Source organism: Leucoraja erinacea, chromosome 2 (assembly GCF_028641065.1).
Source record: "Leucoraja erinacea ecotype New England chromosome 2, Leri_hhj_1, whole genome shotgun sequence".
Classification (NCBI taxonomy): Eukaryota; Metazoa; Chordata; class Chondrichthyes; order Rajiformes; family Rajidae; genus Leucoraja; species Leucoraja erinaceus.
The window spans coordinates 3,378,372-3,401,785 of NC_073378.1; the positions used below are offsets into that span (position 1 = coordinate 3,378,372).

General features: G+C 42.9%; 1 protein-coding gene across 1 annotated transcript in view; it reads right to left on the minus strand.

Moving 5' to 3' along the window:
• Positions 1–360: 360 nt before the first annotated feature.
• The window catches only part of LOC129706559 (genetic suppressor element 1-like), a 176,736-nt gene continuing 153,682 nt past the window's right edge, over positions 361–23,414 (minus strand). Inside the window, exons 13-16 of the mRNA XM_055650924.1 lie at positions 22,899–23,252; positions 18,857–19,069; positions 5,579–5,682; positions 361–2,850 (exon numbers count right to left, since the gene is read on the minus strand). Of these exons, the coding sequence (XP_055506899.1) occupies positions 2,731–2,850; positions 5,579–5,682; positions 18,857–19,069; positions 22,899–23,252 (791 nt within the window). The 3' untranslated portion in view covers positions 361–2,730. The remainder of the gene's footprint in view (positions 2,851–5,578; positions 5,683–18,856; positions 19,070–22,898; positions 23,253–23,414) is intronic.

Genomic DNA, 23,414 nt, shown 5'->3' on the forward strand with positions numbered 1-23,414 from the left:
ACGCCGCTCCAGCGCTGCTCCAGCTCGATGGTAGGCTGCACAGAGAGGACGAAGAAGCGATTCGGAGGAAAACCGCATCTCCGACCAAGTAAGACTGGGATTAAAATAATTTCCCCCTTCCCCTCCCCTCCCCCCACCCACCACATAAAAAAAGACCCAACAAACATCTTGTAGTGACAGGACTAAAAATAAAAATAAAAAAGGGTGAAAGGACGGACTGCAGGCGGAGCAACCATACACAACGGCGCATCACCCCTGCAGTCCGCCATCTTGCTACTTGTGAAGCCATACATTGAGACTGGACACTTTGTCAACCTTTTCTGGATTTAAAAAGAGATTGCAAATTATTTTTTTTCTATTTTGAAAAGTCCTGGAATCATGGAGCTGGAAGTGAGAGAAAATGTGTTTTTTCACATAAATATTCAAATGGAATTATTTGAAGCAAGTGTAGAGCAAGTTAGGATAAAGTTAGGGTTGTTTGGAAAAACTTTGTTAGATAGTTCAATATTAATTTACTTCTAATGTCAAGGCATAGGCTTGAATACACAGTTGGCAACTTTTATTGCTATCAATGTCTTAACCATATAACCATATAACAATTAAGCACAGAAACAGGCCATCTCGGCCCTTCAAGTCCGTGCCGAACAACTAGGGGCAAAGTAATGGTATTTTTCTCTCTCGAAAAAGATGTTGCAGAAAAGCACTTTTATTCATTAAACACAACCAACTGATACTACATTTTAGACCCTGGAGAATTTAGAAGTATGAGAATGGATGAAAGGCAGGTTGCATCTTATAAAAATCTTACATCCCTAGAGTGAAATATCTCTGTAGCTCATGACTCACTGAACTCCCCTGACATATATAACTCAAAACGCACGGTGCACTGTGGCTGATCATAAATTATACACAAACATGGATTATGTGCATTCTAAATATTACACTCTGAAGGTAAATCACTCTGAAAGTACAATTAAATAAAAGCTTGATGTATACAAAACTTTATTAACAAATGCTTATTTTAGTCACAGCAGACAAAATGAATACGTAAATACTGAAAAATGATGACAAAATAATAAATACCTGATACATTGTGAAAACTGTTGCTTGTGTTAACAAACAACAAGGCCAATCATATCTAAACATGTAACAGTCGATTTGTTCACTGGGCCATTGTTTAAAAAGAATGAATGAAAGAAAACCAACTTACTTCAGGGGACCTAAGTTAAACAGTCACAATTTCAATGTTTTCTACTCATAATTTAATGGAGCTACTCCTTAAGATAGCCTAAAGCTATCTAAAACTATCTTCTTAGTAACTGCTTCAAAATGCTTAAAGAAACAACGTTTTAGTAGTACAAGGCTCATATTTAGAAAAGAAAACTTCATTGCACAAAAGTGCATCAGATTGTATATAACAATTTCCAATTGTATATATACAATTATACATTATGCAATTTTAAATTGTTTTAGGCAATTTTTATCCAACTAGATTCACTTAAATGTTCATCTTTATTGGAAATGGAAATAATTCATATGGTATATCATGTTTAAAATAACTTGCTACTTGGAAATAAAGGCATTTGATGATCCCTATTCTACCTCAGCGAGGCCAGTTTTATCTCTCATTTTGTTACTGCAAGCTTTCTGCTTTAATTAATCAGTACAAAAAAATAGAAAGTACTTCAAGTAATTTCTAATATTAAAAGTGGTGCTGTAGTAAACGGTCATTTCCCCATGACATTTACATAATTTATGCCACAAAATAAAAAGTCTATTAATTTACAAAATTCTGAACCTAGCTCTGCATGAATCTATTTATTTATTGTAAATCTGTACCTTTTCATTACCAATAACGGGATCAAAAGCAAAACATCAAAATATACATTTAACTTTACAATAGCTGATTGCTATAAAAATAAAAAAACAAGAGAGGATTCACTGCGAATATATATAAATATAAACATCAAAAGTACAACGCTCTGTATGTTAGACTACAGAGTATGTGGCACTGAAAGAACGTTACGTTAAAGAAAGTAGTTGATAAGAGTACTGAAAATATTCATCTCAAATTCATCACCATATTATCTGAACAAAGGCACTAACCTGAAATAGGTCAATACTTTTGTTAATGAAGCAAAGGGAGGAATTAGAACATTTAAATGCTTACATGTATCCTTAAAACCTCCCGAGGTTGCAAAAGTAAACGATCATTTCAAAAGTGTGGCTGTTATTTATTTTACACAGCCGGGTTTGGACAAATCACCCTCCTGGTTCAAACATACAAAAACATATTTTCGGCAGCTAGACTACACATTTAAGTAAAACAAAAAAATATTATTTTCATTTAATGCATAAAGGCACAAAACTATTTTTCATTTATTTTGTGTGGCCGTCACTGCATTTAATATAACCTGTGGAGGCTCATGATGTTTATATCTAGCTTTTCATTTTAAATCCTCAGTGGATCAGTACTAAAACTGCAGTAGCTTTGGGTTGAGCTTGGCTGAAACATGCGAGCTGAGCTGTTTGGCAAAGGGAGTTTTCTGGAGAGGTTCCTTTTGAACACAACTTGAAAAGTTCCATGCTGTATCCTGATGATTCTTGAAGCAAATGAAGGTGGCATAAGCAGAGGATAATCGATCTCCTTGAAATGAGCACCATATACCCAGAGCACACAGTTCCCCACCAAGGTGTCACCTTTGCTCAAATGGTGCCACACTCCTTAGTTCACCTGTATGATGATGTGGGCAGGCAATGTGTCAGATCAAGGCACTTGCGCAAGTGAGAGAGGGCAGCTTGTTGATGCTGCCGTTCCAGTTCACATCTCTCTTTACTTGATTGCAACTCCTGCAGAAACAAAATGTAACAATTACATATATTCAATGTTATTGGAAAAGTTTAGTTTAGTTTATTGTCACGTGTATCGAGGTACAGTTGAAAGTTTTGATGCTTGCTAATCAATCAGCGGAAAAATATACACAATTACAATCGAGCCGTTCTACAGTGAACAGATACATGAAAGGAAATAACGTTTAGATAAGGGAATACTAAATTACAACCAAATGGTAGCCCTTCTCTTTGGTGATTCATATGTGATAATTACCTATTTGTTTTAAAAAACTGAGTTCCGACAGCATCTGGGCCAGGCCCTCTTCTCACTGTTACCATCGTGCAGCAAATGCAGATGCCTGACGTCCCGCGCATCACCAGGCTCAGGAACAGCTACAGCCATCACGTTCTGGAGCCAACCTACACAACCCTACCTTAACAACAGGACACCATTGCCCACATCTCACCAGGGACTAACTCTACTGAACCACTCTACTGCTTTTTTTTAAATTGCTGTTTTTTCCCCTTTTTCCTTCCGCCCACAATATTTAATATGTAAAATAATATGTGATTCTGTTCCATTCTGTTTGTAGTTTGTTTGGTTGTTTGTAGTTTGTTTTTTTGCACAAAGTCCGCGAGCATTGCCACTTTTCATTTCACTGCACATCTCGTATGTGTATGTGACGAATAAACTTGACTTGACTTGACTTGCATTAGTCTTTTATTATTTCACGGACTGCAGGATTTTTGTGTAATTGATGTATCATTTATTATTTTGTCTAGTGCCTGTGACTGTGCTGCAAGAAATATTTTCATTGTATCTGCAGCTCACCATACTTCTGCATTTGGGTCATTGGAGTTATCAGAAATTAGATTAGAAAACGGCATCTTTTCACCCGTTTGACGGGCCACCTACCGGCCACATTGAGTAAGTAAGTGTGAATGCCTGGTGATTTTATAGTGGGAAAGTGAAGGGATTGGAGAGAATGGTATCTGGAGATGTCTACGTGGAGCTGATAATGTGGATAGTACAGAACTTGATGATAACTTGTAAAATAAACCAATATTCAAAACTAGCAATGAAGTAGTTAAAAACAATATATATTTTTTAATGATTGCAAATTGGATTTTGCACTTTGGTAACATCCTGATGGGAAGTTAATCTTCCCATCCACCAGGCAGATGTTTATCCTGATAAATTGTGAATTTTCTCCAATTTTGTTCCTTTCAGTGACTGAAATTCCCATCTTTGCTGCAGAATTGGAATGACATTACATAGAAACATAGAAAATAGGTGCAGGAGTAGGCCATTCGGCCCTTCGAGCCTGCACCGCCATTCAATATGATCATGGCTGATCATCCAACTAAGTATCCTGTACCTGCCTTCTCTCCATACCCCCTGATCCCTTTAGCCACAAGGGCCACATCTAACTCCCTCTTAAATATAGCCAATGAACGGGCCTCAACTACCTTCTGTGGCAGAGAATTCCAGAGATTCACCACTCTCTGTGTGAAAAATGATTTCCTCATCTCGGTCCTAAAAGATTTCCCCCTTATCCTTAAACTGTGACCCCTTGTTCTGGACTTCCCCAACATCGGGAACAATCTTCCTGCATCTAGCTTGTCCAACCCCTTATAAATTTTGTAAGTTTCTATAAGATCCCCCCTCAATCTTCTAAATTCTAGCGAGTACAAACCGAGTCTATCCGGTCTTTCTTCATATGAAAGTCCTGACATCCCAGGAATCAGTCTTGTGAACCTTCTCTGTACTCCCTCTATGGCAAGAATGCTTTCCCTCAGATTAGGAGACCAAAACTGTACGCAATACTCCAGGTGCGGTCTCACCAAGACCCTGTACAACTGCAGTAGAACCTCCCTGCTCCTATACTCAAATCCTTTTGCTATGAATGCTAACATACCATTCGCCTTCTTCACTGCCTGCTGCACCTGCATACCTACTTTTAATGACTGGTGTACCATGACACCCAGGTCTCGTTGCATCTCCCCCTTTCCTAATCGGCCACCATTCAGATATAAGTCTACTTTCCTGTTTTTGCCACCAAAGTGGATCACTTCACATTTATCCACATTATACTGAATCTGCCATGCATTTTCCCACTCACCCAGCCTATCCAAGTCACCTTGCAGCCTCCTAGCATCCTCCACACAGTAGGAAAATAGCTGTTAAGGCATTGGGCACTTCTGGGACTTGAGCAGGCCGTGCTGTTCTTAAGGGCAACGGTATATTAATTTGATTTTGCGCCCCACCCAAGGTTTTCGTGTGGTTCCCGGAGGTTTTTGTCAGTCTCCCTACCTGCTTCCACTACCTGCAACCTCCGACAACCAACTGTAACCTCCGGGAACTGCACGGAAACCTTGGGTGGGGCTCAAAGTCTCCAGAGGTTTCCGTTCAGGCTTCCTAAGTGGGACAGGGGCATTATTCTCACTTAGTCCCATCTATCTGCACTCAGACCATAACCCTCCATTCCTTTCCCGTCCATATATCTATCCAATCTATTTTTAAATGATAAAATCGAACCTGCCTCCACCACTTCCACTGGAAGCTCATTCCACACAGCTACCACTCTCTGAGTAAACAAGAAATAGAACTGAAAGTCATAAGGATTGCAAAATGCTTCTTTAATATTAAAATGCTTATAATATGAGAAGATGCCCAGCTTAACAAAAACATTCTATTGGAAGCAGCTTTGGGTATAGCCACCTGGTTACCACTGTTATTTCTTACCAACATGTGGGCACTGAGGTGCTCTGCTGTCAAACTCAATTCATGATTTCTTTCCTTGAGACGATTCAGCTGCACCTGAAGAATTCGCTGTTCCAAATTTTTCTCTGCATAACAAAAATAAGTTAACAATTGCATTAATAAAAGTCAGATAAGACTGCCTTATCCTTTCTCTTCACTACAATTCATGTCTTATGCACATCAAGTTTGCGGCCTGCATTTGACCAAGATTGAATCTGAAGCAGTCAGGATTAATACCTAATCTCCTCAAGGTATGCCTACTTTGAAGAAGTTCTCCTCCTCTCTCCGGAGACAGTTTCGCAACTTCCTTTCTAACTGCCTCCCCCCTCTGTGATAAGAGTCTGAAGAAGGGTTTCGGCCCGAAACGTTGCCTATTTCCTTCCCTCCATGGATGCTGCTGCACCCGCTGAGTTTCTCCAGCATTTTTGTGTACCTAGGATTAATACCTTGTTGAGTCATCTCAACCTCGACAGACTGTGCAGCACTGTCATGCACAATGTACTGTTAATTTAGTCCATTGACAAAGGCAAAAACATTCATGCTAGTTATGAAGGGAGAAATAATTACAAACACATACAACTGATTCAGAGAGATATATGAAGATAGTATGACACATTGTGGTGGAAAAGCAAAGAAAGACAATGAATAAAACAGAACGATGTGGAAAATATGTGTAAAATAGAAAGATAATAGAAAGATATTATCAGAAAAATGAAAGACAATGGGAAAGGACATGGAAGAAATGTTTTTACATTCTCTAAACCTAATTACAGGTATTCCAGATTCATCATGTTTGTGTCTTTCCCTTTGATCTAACGTTAATATAATCACCACAACCTCATTCTTAACGTGGGAAAAACTAAGGAGATGGTGGTTGACTTCAGGAGGGCGGGGAAACATCACCATGCATCTCTGCACATCGACGGAGCTGATGTGGAAAGGGTCAGCAGCGTGAAGTTCTTGGGACTACACCTGTCTGATGACCTGACGTCCACGGCCAACACCACAGCACTGGTCAAGAGAGCCCAGCAGCGACTTCACCCCCTCCGAAGACTACGGAAAGCAGGCCTCCCCACCACACATCTACGGACTTTTTACAGGGGGACTGTCGAGAGCACACTGACATACGGCATCACTTCCTGGTTCGGGAGCTGCAAGGCGTACGAACGGCACCAACTGGACAGGATAGTGAAGACCGCAAGCAGGATTATTGGTGCTCCACTCCCCTTCCTGCTGGACATATACAAGAAGAGATGCATCAACAGAGCCATCTCCATCATCAAAGACCCTTACCACCCATCACATGACTTTTTCACCATCCTCCCATCTGGGAAGAGGTACAGGAGCATCAGCTGCAAAACCAGCAGGATGCTCCTCAGCTTCTTCCCACAGGCTATAAGACTGTTAAATGAACTTTCCCCCCTGCCAAGTATCGCGCACAAACCCCCCACACTGCAGCAGAGCCACTGTTGTGCCGCTGCCGGTCGGAACGGGTGTTGAATGTTATTGAATGTTATTAGAGGGTTAAATTGTTCATGACTGTATTTTAATTTTAATTGCTATTTATTTTGTAACGAAAACTGAACGGACACTGGTTGAGAAACGTTTTTTTGTTTCCTCTGAGTATGCGAATACTCAGGAAATGACAATAAAGATTTACAATTACAATTTACAATTACAATTACAATTATATAATCTTTGGAGCGGTTGATAAATTCGACCTATTATGAGGTGAATTAGCGGTAGTTGATCAGAATCTAGCAGGGAAAGCTATCTAACATACAAAGAGCAGCAGCTTCATTGGAATATCCTTGGCCTAAGAGAATATAAAAAAAACTAGACAAAAAGCTGTTGAACAGTGGAAGCAAAGAGTTACCTGCTGAGGAGCCAGCATCTGGCTCCAATTACAGAAGGCACACTGTGAGTGGGCCACGCAGATGCAACTTCCTCATGGGGCCACAACATAGTTAACTGCTGTGCATGTCAAGTAAGGTAAATCATAGATCATCTGATGTAACTGTACAACGTTTGACAATATCAACACAGAAGCAGTAGCCTGCGGCCCATAGAAAGGTTGGGCTGAAGTCGCAGTGAAGAATGTCAGAGCTTTGGAAAGAGTAATGTCATAATAATAAGGAATTTATATATCCATATACCATTTTAATTTCAGAGCAATGTCCAAAGCAACATTTGTCAGAGCTCTGGTAAAACTGGAATCAAAGGCCTTGAAGGGAAAACCACTGGTTGCACTCATGTCTCACACATGATAGTTGTGTTATTGGAGGTCAGAAGAATAACTTCCCCACCACCTCTTTCCATCAAGGTTCTGATTTACTCTTATTTATAGGTATCTTGAAACGTAAGGAGTTGTGATCACTGTTCCAAAAACGCTCTCCCACTGAAATGTCAGTCACTTGGCCAGGCTCATTTCCCAATACAAGTTCCAGTAGGGTCCCTGCAATTGGACTATCCCCACACTACTTCACAAATGCACCCAAGAAATTCTCTCCCGTAAGCCTCTTGTGCCAAGGAAATCCCAGTCAAATTAGGGGAAGTTATAGTTACCCAGTATGACAATCCTGTTACTTTTACACCTTTCCATAATATGTTCATGCATAAAAATGGAACCAGCTGGGGATTGCTTCATTCAGCAGGTCAATGAGGTTGGTGGGGTTTGGCGTGGTCAAGTTCAAGTGAGTTTATTGTCATGTGTTCCTGATAGGACAATGAAATTCTTGCTTTGCTTCAGCACAACAGAACATAGTAGGCATTGACTACAAAACAGATCAGTGTGTCCATATACCATTATATAAATATATACACACATGGATAAATAAACTGATAAAGTGCAAATAACAGATAACGGGTTATTAATGTTCAGAGTTTTGTCCGAGCCAAGTTTAATAGCCTGATGGCTGTGGGGAAGTAGCTATTCCTGAACCTGGTCGTTGCAGTCTTCAGGCTCCTGTACCTTCTACCTGAAGATAGTGGGGAGATGAGTGTGTGGCCAGGATGGTGTGTGGGTCCTTGATGATACTGCCAGCCTTTTTGAGGCAGCGACTGCGATAGATCCCCTCGATGGAAGGGAGGTCAGAGCCGATGATGGACTGGGCAGTGTTTACTACTTTTTGTAGTCTTTTCCTCTCCAGTTGCTCAATCTCTCTTCTATACTCGGACTCATCCCCATCAGTGATACGTCCCACAACAGTGGTGTCGTCAGCGAACCTGATGATGGAGTTCGCACTATAACCGGTTACGCAGTCATGAGTATAGAGTGAGTACAGCAGGGGGCTGAGCAAGCAGCCTCGAGGTGCTCCCGTGCTGATTGTTATCGAGTCTGACACATTTCCACCAATACGAACAGCCCAATGCCAATGGTATTTGTTATTGCAGTTGTTTTATCTCTATGGAATTGGCAAAAATCTCATTGGAGAAATTCAACTATAAGCAAGTAATGTGTGCATGCATTTAGTTTATTTTTTTTAGTTTAGAGATACAGCGTGGAAACAGGCCCTTTGGCCCACCTGGTCAGGGCCGACCAGCGATCCCTGCACATTAACACTGTCCTGCACCCACTAGGGACAATTTTGACATTATACCAAGCCAATTAACCTACAAACCTGTACGTCTTTGGAGTGTGGGAAGAAACCGAAGATCTCGGAGAAAACCCACGCAGGTCACAGGGAGAACATACAAACTCTGTACAGACAGCGCCCGTAGTCGGGATCTAACCCTGGTCTCTGGCGCTGCATTCGCTGTAAGACAGTAACTCTACTGCTGTGCCTTAAAATGCAGAGATGAATGAATGAATGAATGGATCTCTTTGATATTGATAAAGGATGTATATTCATGTATGTAAATATTTATTTAAATCGAAAGGATAGCATGCAACAGTGCAGATAAAAGATAGCATAAGTAGTGTGTGTGCAGCCTCTATGAAATCACAAGCTTAAGATGATGCATCTGGGCTAAACCTTAAAAGAACCTTAAGTTCAAAATGTTAAATATCTTAATTTACCATTTGCAAAGGAAGCTATTTCAGCAGAGACACCTTAAAAGATTCGCCTTTTTCCTTTAAAAATGATAGTTTTAGGCATTGAAACGGAGCTTCAAAAGTAATTCATCTTTAGATGTGTGTGTTCAATGATCTGCCAATGGGAAGGTCATAAAATGTATAATTAAATTAAACGTATTGACCTGAGGACATCAGCTGATATTCATCAACAACTTCCCCTGGACCATCCATATTGAATCCATGACCAAGAAAGCACAATAACACCTCTATATCATTAGAAGGCTTAGGAGGTTTGGCATGTCCCCCTCCAACTGTCACCAACTTTTACATTTGCACCATTGAAAGTTTTTTATCAGGATGCATCACAGCTTAGTTTGGGAACAGCTCCATCCAAGACCAGAAGGAATTGCAGCAGTTAGTGGATGCAGCCGAGACCATCACACAAACCAACCCCCCTTCTATTGACTCCATTTATACCCCACACTACCTCGGCAAGGCCAGCAGCATAATCAAGGACGAGTCGCACACTAGCCACTCTTCTCCCCTCTCCCATCAGGCTAAAGGTATAGAAGTGTGAAAACACACACCACCACATTCAGGGACAGCTTCTTCCTACCACAACCAGAGAGCAGTGCTGAACTACTATCTACCTCTTTGATGACTCTCAGACTATCCTTGATCAGACTTTGCTGGCTTTACCTTGCACTAAACGTTATTCCCTTGTCATGTATCTGTACAGTGTAAATGTATTGTCTTTCTGTTGACTGGTTAGCACGCAACAAAAGCTTTTCACTGTACCTCGGTACACATGACAATAACTGAACTAAACTGAAGCTTGATGCCTTCAGTAAATTGTGGAAACTACCCATCTATCCAGAAATGAGCTGACTACAAAGAGAGCAAAGCACCTATGCTGCCATTTAGGGAAAGCAGAAGAAGCATGTGTTCCAAGCATGCGTATGCAGTTAATTGCACAATTGTTCCTTGGATTAGGATAGAATCCCTGTCAATTGCCTGTTAAAGGACTAGCTAATTATGTTCCTGTAGTCTTGTAACTATTAAAATAACATGCTGACTGAGATTTCATGAATTCATTCGAACCACGACTTAACAACAATGTTCTTTAAACTTCAGGAAGGTAAAGGAGGTTGGAAAGAGGGCAAGGACAAAAACAAAGGGATGAATTAAGATTTTTTTTGAGAGGTAAGGGGATGCTAACACTTTTGAAAGGAAAGAAATGAAGAGAGGGGAGAGTAGTTCACCACAGTGGCGGACTGGCCAGGGTGTCAGCTTGCCCGATGGCAAGTGGGCCCCTGATGAAGTGTGCCCCCTATATCACGTGGGCCCCTGATGAAGTGGGCCCCCTATATCAAGTGGGCCCCTGATGAAGTGGGCCCCCTATATCACGTGGGCCCCTGATGAAGTGGGCCCCCGTTGTGTCTTGGCAACCAATATTTTTAGACCCAGTACGCCACTGGTTCACCATATTACCTAACACAGGGACCAAGTTGAGTTGATAACATATACGGACAATAAACACAATGAACATAAAGTCTATACAAAAAGGACACAGTGTGCTGGAGAAACTCAGCAGGTTAGGCAGCATCTCTGGAGAACATGGATAGGCGATGTTTTGGGTTGAGACCCTTTGTCAGACTGATTGTAGGGAGAGAGAAGAAAGATGGAAAAGGGGAGAGGTAGGACAGAGCATGGCAGACAATAAGTCAACAGAGTTGAGGTTATGTTGATAGGCAGATGGTTGGAACAAAGGCCAGAGATAAGAACAGAATGTGTGAGACAGGTTTGAAGCCAGAGCAAGGAAAGTAGCAGGAGTTGGTGGGGAGGGGCCTGGATAAATAGGTAGGATTCACTGTGGGGAAAAGGCAAAAAGGGGGGTGGGGGTGGGTTAGTTAGAGGTTATGTAAAATTGGAGAATTCAATGTTCATGCTGTTGGGTTGTAAGCCTTCTGAGCCTTCTGAATGTTGTAGTTGGCAGGGCAGTACTCTGCATATCGCCAACTTGGACAATTTTACATTTTTATCAAGCCAATTAACCTACAAACCTGTACGTCTTTGGAGTGTAGGAGGAAACCGAAGATCTCGGAGAAAACCCACGCAGTCACGGGGAGAACGTACAAACTCCGTGCAGACGGCACTCATAGCTGTAAGCACTGCATGGCAGCAACTCTACTGATGTGCCACCGTACTGTAGAACTACACTAGAACAGGCCCTTTACCACAGAACACAACGATACAAAGATAAACTAAACTCATCTGCTTGCACATGATCTATATTCTTCCATTCCCCACATATATCTATGTGCTTATCAAAAAACCCCTTAAACACCACTATCATATCTGCCTCCACCACCACTCCCATCAGGCACCCGTCACTCTGTGTAAAAAAAAAAATAGCCCCGCACATTGTTTTAAACTCTGCTCCTTTTCACAACAATGCTATGCCCTCTTTGACATTTTCAACTTGAGAAAAAGGTTCTGACTGTCTATCCTATCTATGCCTCTCATAATTTTATTTACTTCTGTCAGGTCTCCCCGCAACTGCTGGTGTTCCGGAAAAACACAATCCAAGAAGAACTCGACCGGTGTAAAGTTCACCGACGCGGTGATATTAACCGGGATGAAGCTGGGAGCTGATCATTCAGGCAGACCAATACGAAGAGATGGTGAAGAGAGATGGGGAAACGAAGAGGGACAGACATCCAGTGTTTGGATTCAAGTGTTGTTGAAGCTTGAGGTCCTTGGCACCACAGAGAAAGCGTAAAGCATCCATTGTTACAGCATTAGATGAAGCAAACGCCCCCTCATCAGTAGCCCCCTCCCTTGGAAGCTGCCCTGCTCCCCCATCACTGGCGGACTGGCCAGGAGAGGCCAAGCCCCAGCATCACTGGGAACAGCTGGGTCTAATTAGCTGATATTGGTTTAGTTTAGTTGAGAGATGCAACATGGAAACAGGCCCTTTGGCCCACTAAGTCCATGCCGACCAGTGCTTCTCATACACTAACGCTATCCAACACACTAGGAACAATTTACACGTTTTACCGAAGCCAATTAGCCTACAAACCTGTATGTCCGGAGTACCTGGGGAAAACCCACATGATCACGGGGAGACCATACAAGTTCCGTGCAGACAGTGCCCGTAGTCAGGATCGAACCCAGGTCTCTAGCGCTATAAGGCAGCAACTCTACTGCTGCGCTACCATGCTCCCCATAAGATTTGGCCACCTGAACCGTGTCAGCCTACTGCAGGCATTCCAGCCAGAGGAGAGAAGGGAGAGGATGAGAGAGGATGAGAGAAGAAGAGAGAAGAGAGCCAAAGTATGATGCTCCCTGCTAGCTGTGTTCCCCTGTCACAGGTTCAAGGAAGATTAATGGGCCTGTCCCACTTGCATGCGATTGCGTGTGTTTGGCGCGACCAAACAGAAGCAGGAGTTCACGCGAAGTTTGTGCGTGACGTTATTTGCGTCATACTTACCGATCACCTGGGCAGGAGGTGGGCCGACTGAATTTGGGCGTCACACGGCGTCCAGCGGTGACGTCATCACGCAACGCCACGCCGGGCGGTGACGTCATCGCACAACGCCAATCGCTAGGCGTACGCCGTCAAGACGCTGCGTACGACCGCAATGCGCCTGCATGCCGACAGGCAGTTGGCGCGCGAAGATTTCAGCCACTGCACGAATTTCGGAGCCCCGCGCAATGTCAGGACCAGCCCCGCACAACTCCGCGCTGCTAAGTGGGACCGGCCCCGCGCGGCCATACGGTGCCCGCACGCCTCAAGCGACCACGAGGTCGCTTAATTTGCGAGCCAAGTCGCGTAAGTGGGACAGGCCCTTAAGCCACTGGGACTAACTCGGGACCACCAGCCCCACCGTGTGGCCAAGACTGAGCTGCCTGGAATAAATTCTAGACAGCCAGTGCATCTATTGAGGCTAAGAATGTGGTCGGGGCAAGACTGTGTGTGGACGATGAGGGATTGAGCCCATGAAGAGGACAAGGCCTTCTACCTTCGATTTAAACCAGCATCTGAAGTTCCTTCCGACACACGTCAGTTTTGCTGTCAGGTTACTAACATGTTGATGGCAATGCATGGTTTTGAGCCAGAAACACCCACAAATCTGGAAGATATTGCAGTTAAGAAAACCCAAAATGTGAAGGGAGTAATTTGAGTGTGAATTCATGAGAAGCAAGCCCCCCCCCCCCCCCCCCAGAGTTGGAGATATTTGTTATGGGATGTGTTTTGCTCGAATCAACATCAAGAATAGAAATAGAAAGCAACGGGCAAGATAACTAGATAAATCAAATCTCTTCAGAAAGAAGAGTAGAACTCAATGTCAACGATCTAGGAAGAGAATGGGCAGTGAATTAAACAATAATCCCAAAGCAAAATACTGCAGTTGATGAAAATCTGAAATCAATCCTTCTCGTGCTACCAACACACAGATACACAGCAGTTCACCCCTGCAACAGGCTGTTCCAGCTGCCACGGTCAGGCAAACGCCTTCGTTGCCATGCTGTGAGAACGGAGAGGTTGAGAAGGAGTTTCTTCCCAAAGGCCATTCGGACTGTAAACTCCTATCTCACCAGGGACTAACTTTACTGAACCTTTTTCCTTCCGCCCACAATATTTAATATGTAAACGAATATGTGATTCTGTTTGTAGTTTGTTAGTTTGTTTTTTGCACAAAGTCCGCGAGCATTGCCACTTTTCATTTCACTGCACATCTAGTATGTGTATGTGATGAATAAACTTGACTTGACTTGAGTAGGCAACTCGAAACATCGAAAGAGTCAACATTTCAGTTCCGTGGTGTCAGCGACTTAAATATGACCTCTTTTTCCGCAGATGCTGACTGATCTGCTAAGAAACTCCAACACTGTTAAATTTCAACATCATAGCATATATTATTCAGTGTTCATAAAGTACAGGAAAAAAAGTAGGATTTCAAGAGGTTAAATGTTACTCTTCTCAGGTATTTTAAATACGTAGCTACTTCACCCCCTATGGATTATTGGCATAATAGGAAACAGAAAAGTCGACTTCTGCCGCAATACTTAAGTGCTTTGAATGCTATTAATCATGCTCATATATCTGCAGGCTGTCTCACTGAGCTCACGTAACCATTTAGAGATTAGATGAATTAGTATTTTGTGACACATAAGTTCTTTTTGTTCCTCAACAAAAGCCTTGGCATTTTGACACTGCTTATCATTCAATAGAAAATTGCGGGGGGATCTTATAGAAACTTACAAAATTCTTAAGGGGTTGGACAGGCTAGATGCAGGAAGATTGTTCCCGATGTTGGGGAAGTCCAGAACAAGGGGTCACAGTTTAAGGATAAGGGGGAAATCTTTTAGGACCGAGATGAGAAAAAACATTTTTCACACAGAGAGTGGTGAATCTGTGGAATTCTCTGCCACAGAAGGTAGTTGAGGCCAGTTCATTGGCTATATTTAAGAGGGAGTTAGATGTGGCCCTTGTGGCTAAAGGGATCAGGGGGTATGGAGAGAAGGCAGGTACAGGATACTGAGTTGGATGATCAGCCATGATCATATTGAATGGCATTGCAGGCTCGAAGGGCCGAATGGCCTACTCCTATTTTCTATGTTTCTATGTTTATGTTTCTATTCTTTCAGTTACTCTCAAATTGCAGGAATGAACAGGTTAGTTGGTTTCTTGCTTCATTTACTGGCTAACACCACTCATCCTAAGAAGACCCATTTTGAAAATATCTGGTATTTCATGCCTGTCAAAAACGGTTTATAAATGATTTCCACTTCAACTTGGGGATCAAACATATGGAACTTAATTTATAGCCAGAATGAAAAACAGATCCATGACTGTGACAGGGACTAAGTATTATTTTAAAATCTTTTTCTTGGTGATCCTCCACAATATGTATGAACCTGTGCAGATTGTATCCTTAAAGTATAGATAGCACTTGGATATTTGTCCACTCCTCTTGCTCAGAAATATCTGTTATGTTTCGAAGCAAAAGTACTGAGAATTTGCAATCAGACAGGAAATTAAATCTGTTATAGAGTCATAGAGTGATACAGTGTGGAAACCGACCCTTCAGCCCAACTTGCCCAGCGTGGACAACATGTCCCAGCTACACTAGTCCCACCTGCCTGTGTTTGGTCCACATCCTTCCAAACTTGTCCTATCCATGTACCTGTCTAACTGTTTCTTAAAAGTTGGGACAGTCCCAGCCTCAACTACCTCCTTTAGCAGCTCATTCCATGCAACCACCACCCTCTGTGTGAAAAGGTTACCTCTCAGATTCCTATTAAATCTTTTCCCCTTTACCTTGAACCTATGTCCTCTGGTTCTCTGTTAAAATTAATGCTCAGAAAGATACGTGACCTGTTATTAAACAAAACACATTATATATAGTAATACCATTGAGTTGTACACTGCCCCTGGAATTCATTACATTGATATAAGAAAGTGATGTGCAGCACAATTTGATCACTCTTCAGCATGCTTAAGGAAAGCAATGGGGGATGATTTCCTAGCAGTATTAGAAACATAGAAAATAGGTGCAGGAGTAGGCCATTCGGCCCTTCGAGCCAGCACCGCCATCCAATAAGATCAGGGCTGATTATCCAAAATCAGTACCACGTTCCTGCTTTTTCCCCATATCCTTTGATTCCGTTAGTCCTGTGAGCTATATCTAACTTAAATGTGAGGTTATCCATTTTGGTGGCAAAAACGGGAAAGCAGACTATTATCTAAATGGTGGCCGATTGGGAAAGGGAGAGATGCAGCGAGACCTGGTTGTGGATCCCCCAACACCGGGTCATTGAAGGTAGGCATGCAGGTACAGCATGCAGCAAAGAAAGCGAATGGTATGTTAGCTTTCATTGCAAAAGGATTTGAGTATAGGAGCAGGGAGGTTCTACTGCAGTTGTACAGGGTCTTGGTGAGACCACACCTGGAGTATTGCGTACAGTTTTGGTCTCCAAATCTGAGGAAGGACATTATTGCCATAGAGGGAGTGCAGAGACGGTTCACCAGACTGATTCCTGGGATGTCAGGACTGTCTTATGATGAAAGACTGGATAGACTTGGTTTATACTCTCTAGAATTTAGAAGATTGAGAGGGGATCTTATAGAAACTTACAAAATTCTTAAGGGGTTGGACAGGCTAGATGCAGGAAGATTGTTCCCGATGTTAGGGAAGTCCAAGACAAGGGGTCACAGCTTAAGGATAAGAGGGGAAATCCTTTAAAACCGAGATGAGAAGAACTTTTTTCACACAGAGAGTGGTGAATCTCTGGAACTCTCTGCCACAGAGGGGTAGTTGAGGCCAGTTCATTGGCAATATTTAAGAGGGAGTTAGATGTGGCCCTTGTGGCTAAGGGGATCAGGGTGTATGGAGAGAAGGCAGGTACGGGATACTGAGTTGGATGATCAGCCATGATCGTATTGAATGGCGGTGCAGGCTCGAAGGGCCGAATGGCCTACTCCTGCACCTAATTTCTATGTTTCTAACTTCTCTTGAGACTTGGCTTCCACTGCCTTCTGTGGCAGAGAATTCTTTGGATGAAAAAGCTTTTCCTCTTCTCAGTCCTAAATGGCCTACCCCTTATTCGTAAACTGTGACCCATGGTTCTGGACTCCCCCAACACCGGGAACATTTTTCCTACATCTAGCCTGTCCAATCCCTTAAGAATGTTATATGTTTCTATAAGATCCCCTCTTATCCTTCTAAATTCCAGTGAATTATTCGGTGGAAACCATGAATCAGGGGCCCTAAAAGAACATGAATGCAGCTCTATACAACTTTGGTTAGGCTGCATTTAGAGTGCTCTCTGCAGTTCTGGTCACCCTATGACATGAAGAATGTGGAGGCTATGGAGAGGATGCAGTGGTTTCCCAGAATGCTTCTTGGATTAGAGGGTTTCAGCTGCAGGGTTAGATTCACTTGGATTATTTTCTCTGGAATATCGGAGATTGAGGGGAGACTTGATAGACGTATATAAAACGATGAGAGGCATAGATAGGGTAGACAGTCAGAACCTTTTTCCTAGGGTTGAAATGTACAAGACTAGAGGGCATAGCTGTTCGCTAAGAGGTGGGAAGTTAATTGGAGATGTGCGAGCCAGGTTTTTTACACAGAGTGTGGTTGGGGCCTGGAACACATTGCCCCAGGCCCCAACACACTCTGTGTAAAAAACCTGGCTCGCACATCTCCAATTAACTCGGGGTGGCGGTGGAGGCAGACACTGCTGTTCAGGAGGCTTCAGGAGTGCAGGGAATGGATGGATATGGATCATGTACAGACAGATAACATTATTTTTACTTGGCATCATGCTTGGCACAAACATTGTTACCCATCGGGCCTGTTCCTGCACTGTACTCTTCTATATTCTGTGTCATACAACAAGCCTAACAGATGGTAAAACTTGGGATATCAGAAGGCACAATCCATAGATCCCAGGATGAGTTGGCAGTTGTGGAAGTGACGAGGCTCAGCCCTAGTCACTTTCACAACTTCCAACGTGGAGTTTGAGTAAGGGATAAGCATAAGGAGCATTCCAAACACCAAGCATCTTTTTAGATGTTGTTGTCTGAATGCACGCCAGGTGTCTATTGTAAAAAGCCCAGGTTTAGAAAATGTGGAGCATGGGTGATAACTTCATTCTGACCATTTATATTTAAAATCATTACATCCTGACTTCCAGTCTACACGTGGACGCTCACCTGGATCATCCAAGCATGTGAGCAGGTGTCATGTGACCCAATATTATTTTCAGACCCGCTATCACTTCACTTTTGTGAGTTAGAGTGAACCTAATTTGACGCTGGCAATTCCAATCCACCACAATGTGCTAGGCAGCAGCAGCAGTAGAGTTGCTGCCTTACAGCACTTACAGCGCCGGAGACCCGGGTTTGATCCTGACTACCGGTGCTGTCCGTACAGAGTTTGCACGTTCTCCCCGTGAAACACGTGAGTTTTCTATGAGATCTTCGGTTTCCTCCCACACTCTAAAGACGTGCAGGTTTGTAGGTTAATAGGCTTGGTACAAATGTAAATTGTCCCTAGTATGTGTACGATATTGTGGGGATCGCTGGTCGGTGCGGACTCGGTCGGCCGAAGGGCCTGATTGCGTGCTGTATCTCAAGACAATGTCCACAGAAATGTACCCAACCCTGTATATGTTGCCCAATTGGACATGGTTGGTCAAGTTGCTTAATTTGGCGTCTTCTTTCATCTTACCTTCAAGGTATTCGTGGTAGGCTTCAAGGACATCAGTCACACCGTGCCATTTTGGCTGCTGCTCTATTTCTTCCTCACTATCCAGCTCATCGGGCTGAGGGCTAACTTGTCTGCTCTGATGCAACATGTGAAATGCTTGCTGTTTCGGTTTGTCAAACGGTGATGAACTCTGGGCCTGTGAACTACCATTTCTGTCACTCAGCTGTACAACTTCTGGAAAATCAAAGCACAAAACGACATTTCATTTAACAGACGGATGAAATCTGGATCAATGTTATACTTTGACGAGAACTGGGTCAAAATTCAAAATCAGGATTAACACGTGGCCTGGTGTCTGAGCGAGGGAGGAATGACAACAGAGGGATAGTCATCCTCCTGACAATCCATGTACATTATGAATGGGCATATATAAGTTACATATGTAGGTTACAAAACCTACCTGAATCGTGGCTGAGCATCTGCCCCACCCCTTGTGTGTGATTTTGGCGCTGTTTAGAGGGGGCGGGTTTAAAACGCGATTTTTACTAGGCTGTTGCAATCGAAAATGTTCAGCCTAGTAAATCATTTACGGAAAATCGCTGAAAGACCCCGTCGCAAAAGGTATTATTAGTTTTTATGGCCTTGTATAATATTTATAGTAGTTTAAAAATCACTCTCTAAACTTGCAACCTCTCGCAGCCCCAGGGTTTTATAAAGCAAACAATTAAAGGTATGTACCTTATTTTTACATTAAATGGGGCTTGTATATAACCCTGTCAATAAAGTTTTCTATAGCGAGTAGCTCATTTTGGGCTCTTTATATCTCGCAGTATTTTTCTGGGCATTTGAGGGCACAAATCCAGCGCAATGTGAACGTTCTAAACCAGCGCGTTCACAGGAACCCACTAGAAAGCCGTTTTAAATTGACTTTAATTTACAGCAATTGAACACTAAATTCCTTCCATTTGGCCTATAAATTGATGTAAATGAGATTTAAAAATCATGTTTTATTGTGAATTATTTGTGAATATTATTTGGACACTTGGGCTATTTAAAAATGTTAATCATTTATTAAGAAATGGATAGATGTTTAGATCTAGTAAATTGAAGTTTGAAATTAGCTACAATTGGGTAACTAACTAATTATATGCTTTAATTTCAGGTCATCCAAGTTAGATTATTTTATATTTGTTTCAGAATGGTTCAATCTATGATAACTGAAAATTTCATTCAGTTCTCTTAATTTTTAAGAAGGTTATGTGCTTTTGACTGTCCACGATCACAGCTTTTTTGTTATGTCCATAGAAAATCAATAGGGAACAAGATGCTAATTTCCGAGTATGAAAATGGCCATAACTTTTTTATTACTTGAGGTATGAAAGTGAATTAGGTGTCAAATTAAACTTATTGTTATGCTTTATCTGATGGGATAAATTGCAGACTTGATTTTTTAAATCTCAAAATTTTGTAACATTGCTAACATATGCATCCTTTCAAAAGTGGTCAGATTTAAACTACTATGCGAGCTCCAGGTTGAAAGATTTAAAGCTGGTGTGGACTGCTTTACTCTGACTTTGAGACATCTGCACAGATTTGGTACATACAGATAGGGGTGTACTCAAAGGCTTTCCCTTAGAGATCAACATTATTGAGAGAGCAAACTGAGAGACTGAGAGGCGACCATATTGAAATATAAATAATTCCAAGGGGGCAAGACAGATTAAGATCAGCCCTGCGTTTCCAGCTGCCTATCACTTTAAGACTCAATCTCAATGCCATTCTGACCTATCAATTCTATTCCGACTATGGGTGCTGTCTGTATGTAATTACTACGTTCCCCCCCCCCCGTGACAGCATGGGTTTTCTTCGAGATCTTTGGTTTCCTCCCACATTTGAAAGACAGACAGATTTGTAGGTTGATTGGCTTGGTATAACTGTGAATTTTCCCTGGTGTGTGTAGGATAGTGTTAATGTGCGGGGATCGCAGGTCAGTGCAGATACTGTGGGCCTAAGGGCCTGTTTCCACACTACTATATCTCTAAACTTGGAAGGTTAGAAGCAGAGGGTGATGGTGGAAGGTTGCTTCTGGGACTGGAGGCCTGTGACTAGTGGTGTGCCTCAGGGTTCGGTCTGGGCCCGTTACTGTTTGTCATCTACATCAATGATTTGGATGAGAACATACAGGGGCAAGATTAACAAGTTTGTTGATGATACAAAAGTAGTTTTGCAGATAGTGAAGATGGTTGTGAACGATTGTAGCAGGATCTGGATCGATTGGCCAGGTGGGCGGAGGATTAGTTGATGGGATTTAATACAAAGAAAGGTGAGGTGTTGCAGTGTGGGATGTCTAACATGGACAGGACCTACACAGTGAATGGTAGGGCTCTGGAGAGTGTTGTAGAGCCAAGGGATCTAGGAGTGCAGGTGCATGGTTCCTTGCGAGTGGAGTAGCAGGGAGATAGGGTAGTCAAAAAGGCTTTAGGTACCTTGGCCTCCATCAGTCAGTATGGGGTATAGATGTTGGGAGGTCATGTTGCGGTTGTATAAGATGTCGGTGAGGCCACTTTTAGAGTATCGTGTTCAGTTCCAGGCACCATGTTATAGGAAAGATGTTGTCAAGCTGGAAAGGGTACAGAGAGGATGTTGGCAGGACTCGAGGGTGTGAGCTATAGGGAGAGGTTGAGTAGGCTGGGACTCTATTCCTTGAAGCACAGGAGGATGAGGGGTGATTGTATAGAGGTGTATAAAATCATGGTGGCCGATTACGAAAAGGGGAGATGCAACGAGACCTGGGTGTCATGGTACACCAGTCATTGAAAGTAGGCATGCAGGTGTAGCAGGCAGTGAAGAAAGCGAATGGTATGTTAGTATTCATAGCAAAAGGATTTGAGTATAGGAGCAGGGAGGTTCTACTACAGTTGTACAGGGTCTTGGTGAGACCACACCTGGAGTATTGCGTACAGTTTTGGTCTCCAAATCTGAGGAAGGACATTCTTGCCATAGAGGGAGTGCAGAGAAGGTTCACCAGACTGATTCCTGGGATGTCAGGACTTTCATATGAAGAAAGACTGGATAGACTTGGCTTGTACTCGCTAGAATTTAGAAGATTGAGGGGGGGGATCTTATAGAAACTTACAAAATTCTTAAGGGGTTGGACAGGCTAGATGCAGGAAGATTGTTTCCGATGTTGGGGAAGTCCAGAACAAGGGGTCATAGTTTAAGGATAAGGGGGAAATCTTTTAGGACCGAGATGAGAAAAACATTTTTCACACAGAGAGTGGTGAATCTGTGGAATTCTATGCCACAGAAGGTAGTTGAGGCCAGTTCATTGGCTATATTTAAAAGGGAGTTAGATGTGGCCCTTGTGGCTAAAGAGATCAGGGGGTATGGAGAGAAGGCAGGTACAGGATATTGAGTTGGATGATCAGCCATGATCATATTGAATGGCGGTGCAGGCTCGAAGGGCCGAATGGCCTACTCCTGCACCTATTTTCTATGTTTCTATGAGAGGAATAAATCGGGTGTATGGAACAAGCTGCCAATGGAGGTAGTTGAGGCAGGGACTATCCCAACGTTTAAGAAACAGTTAGACAGGTACATGGATAGGACAGGTTTGGAGGGATATGGGCCAGACGTGGGCAGGTGGCACTCGTGCAGCTGGGGTTTGTCGCCCGGTGTGGGCAAGTCGGGCCAAGGGGCATGTTTCCATGCTGTATCACTCTTTGACTCCATGACTCTAATAAACTAAGTGTTGTTTGACTTGCTGAGTTCCTCCAGGTGTTTTCCGCTGCATACTGCAAATGCTGGCTGACTCAGCTCATGCCTAATGCCCAACAGTCTGTTTCTTTGCTCAGTGCTTCCTGTTGCTGAACCATAGAGAGCAACTGGTAACTGTCACCATTTTTTCACAGGCGGGAGATGGATTATGCTCCTTTGGGTGAAACCCTTAAAAAGAATAAGGAAGACACAGGGGGGGGGGGGGGGGGGGGTACTGGAACTTGTAAGTAAAATAAGAAACAAAGAATAAAAGTGAGGTGCATAGAGAGATGTGTTATGTAAATACCTTTGTGGGGCTCTGAAGGCTGGTGTTTCGTGCTCTGCAATATCGTCTCCTGGAACTCCTGCCAAATCTTATCCAGAAGCTTGAATTTTCCATTCCTGCCAGTTGCCGTCCCAGATGGTTTGGCCTCATCACTTGAAGATCTGCCAGAATCTACAGTTCCCAGCTTGTCAGATTTGTTCCCATTGACCCTGCTGGTGTAATCCGCTGACACAATCCCTGATGCTTCTGCTGTGAGCAGTGTCCTGCGTAGCTCTGCCCGGGGCAGGACGGTCAGCTCCGTCCGAGAACAAGCAGTTGGATCGCTGTCAGGTGGGGGAAGGCTGACGTCAGGTACACCTGGCTGGCCGGTAGAATCTGCAAAATAATAACTGATCATCTATTTGCCTTGGAACAGCTTTATAAAATGTCAAGTTTCCTGATGTAAATATACCGCATCTTATGTGAAAAGCATTTCACCTGGTGGCATTCGAATTCTTGAGAATAATTGATTGAACGGGTGAATTTAAAGCAAACATG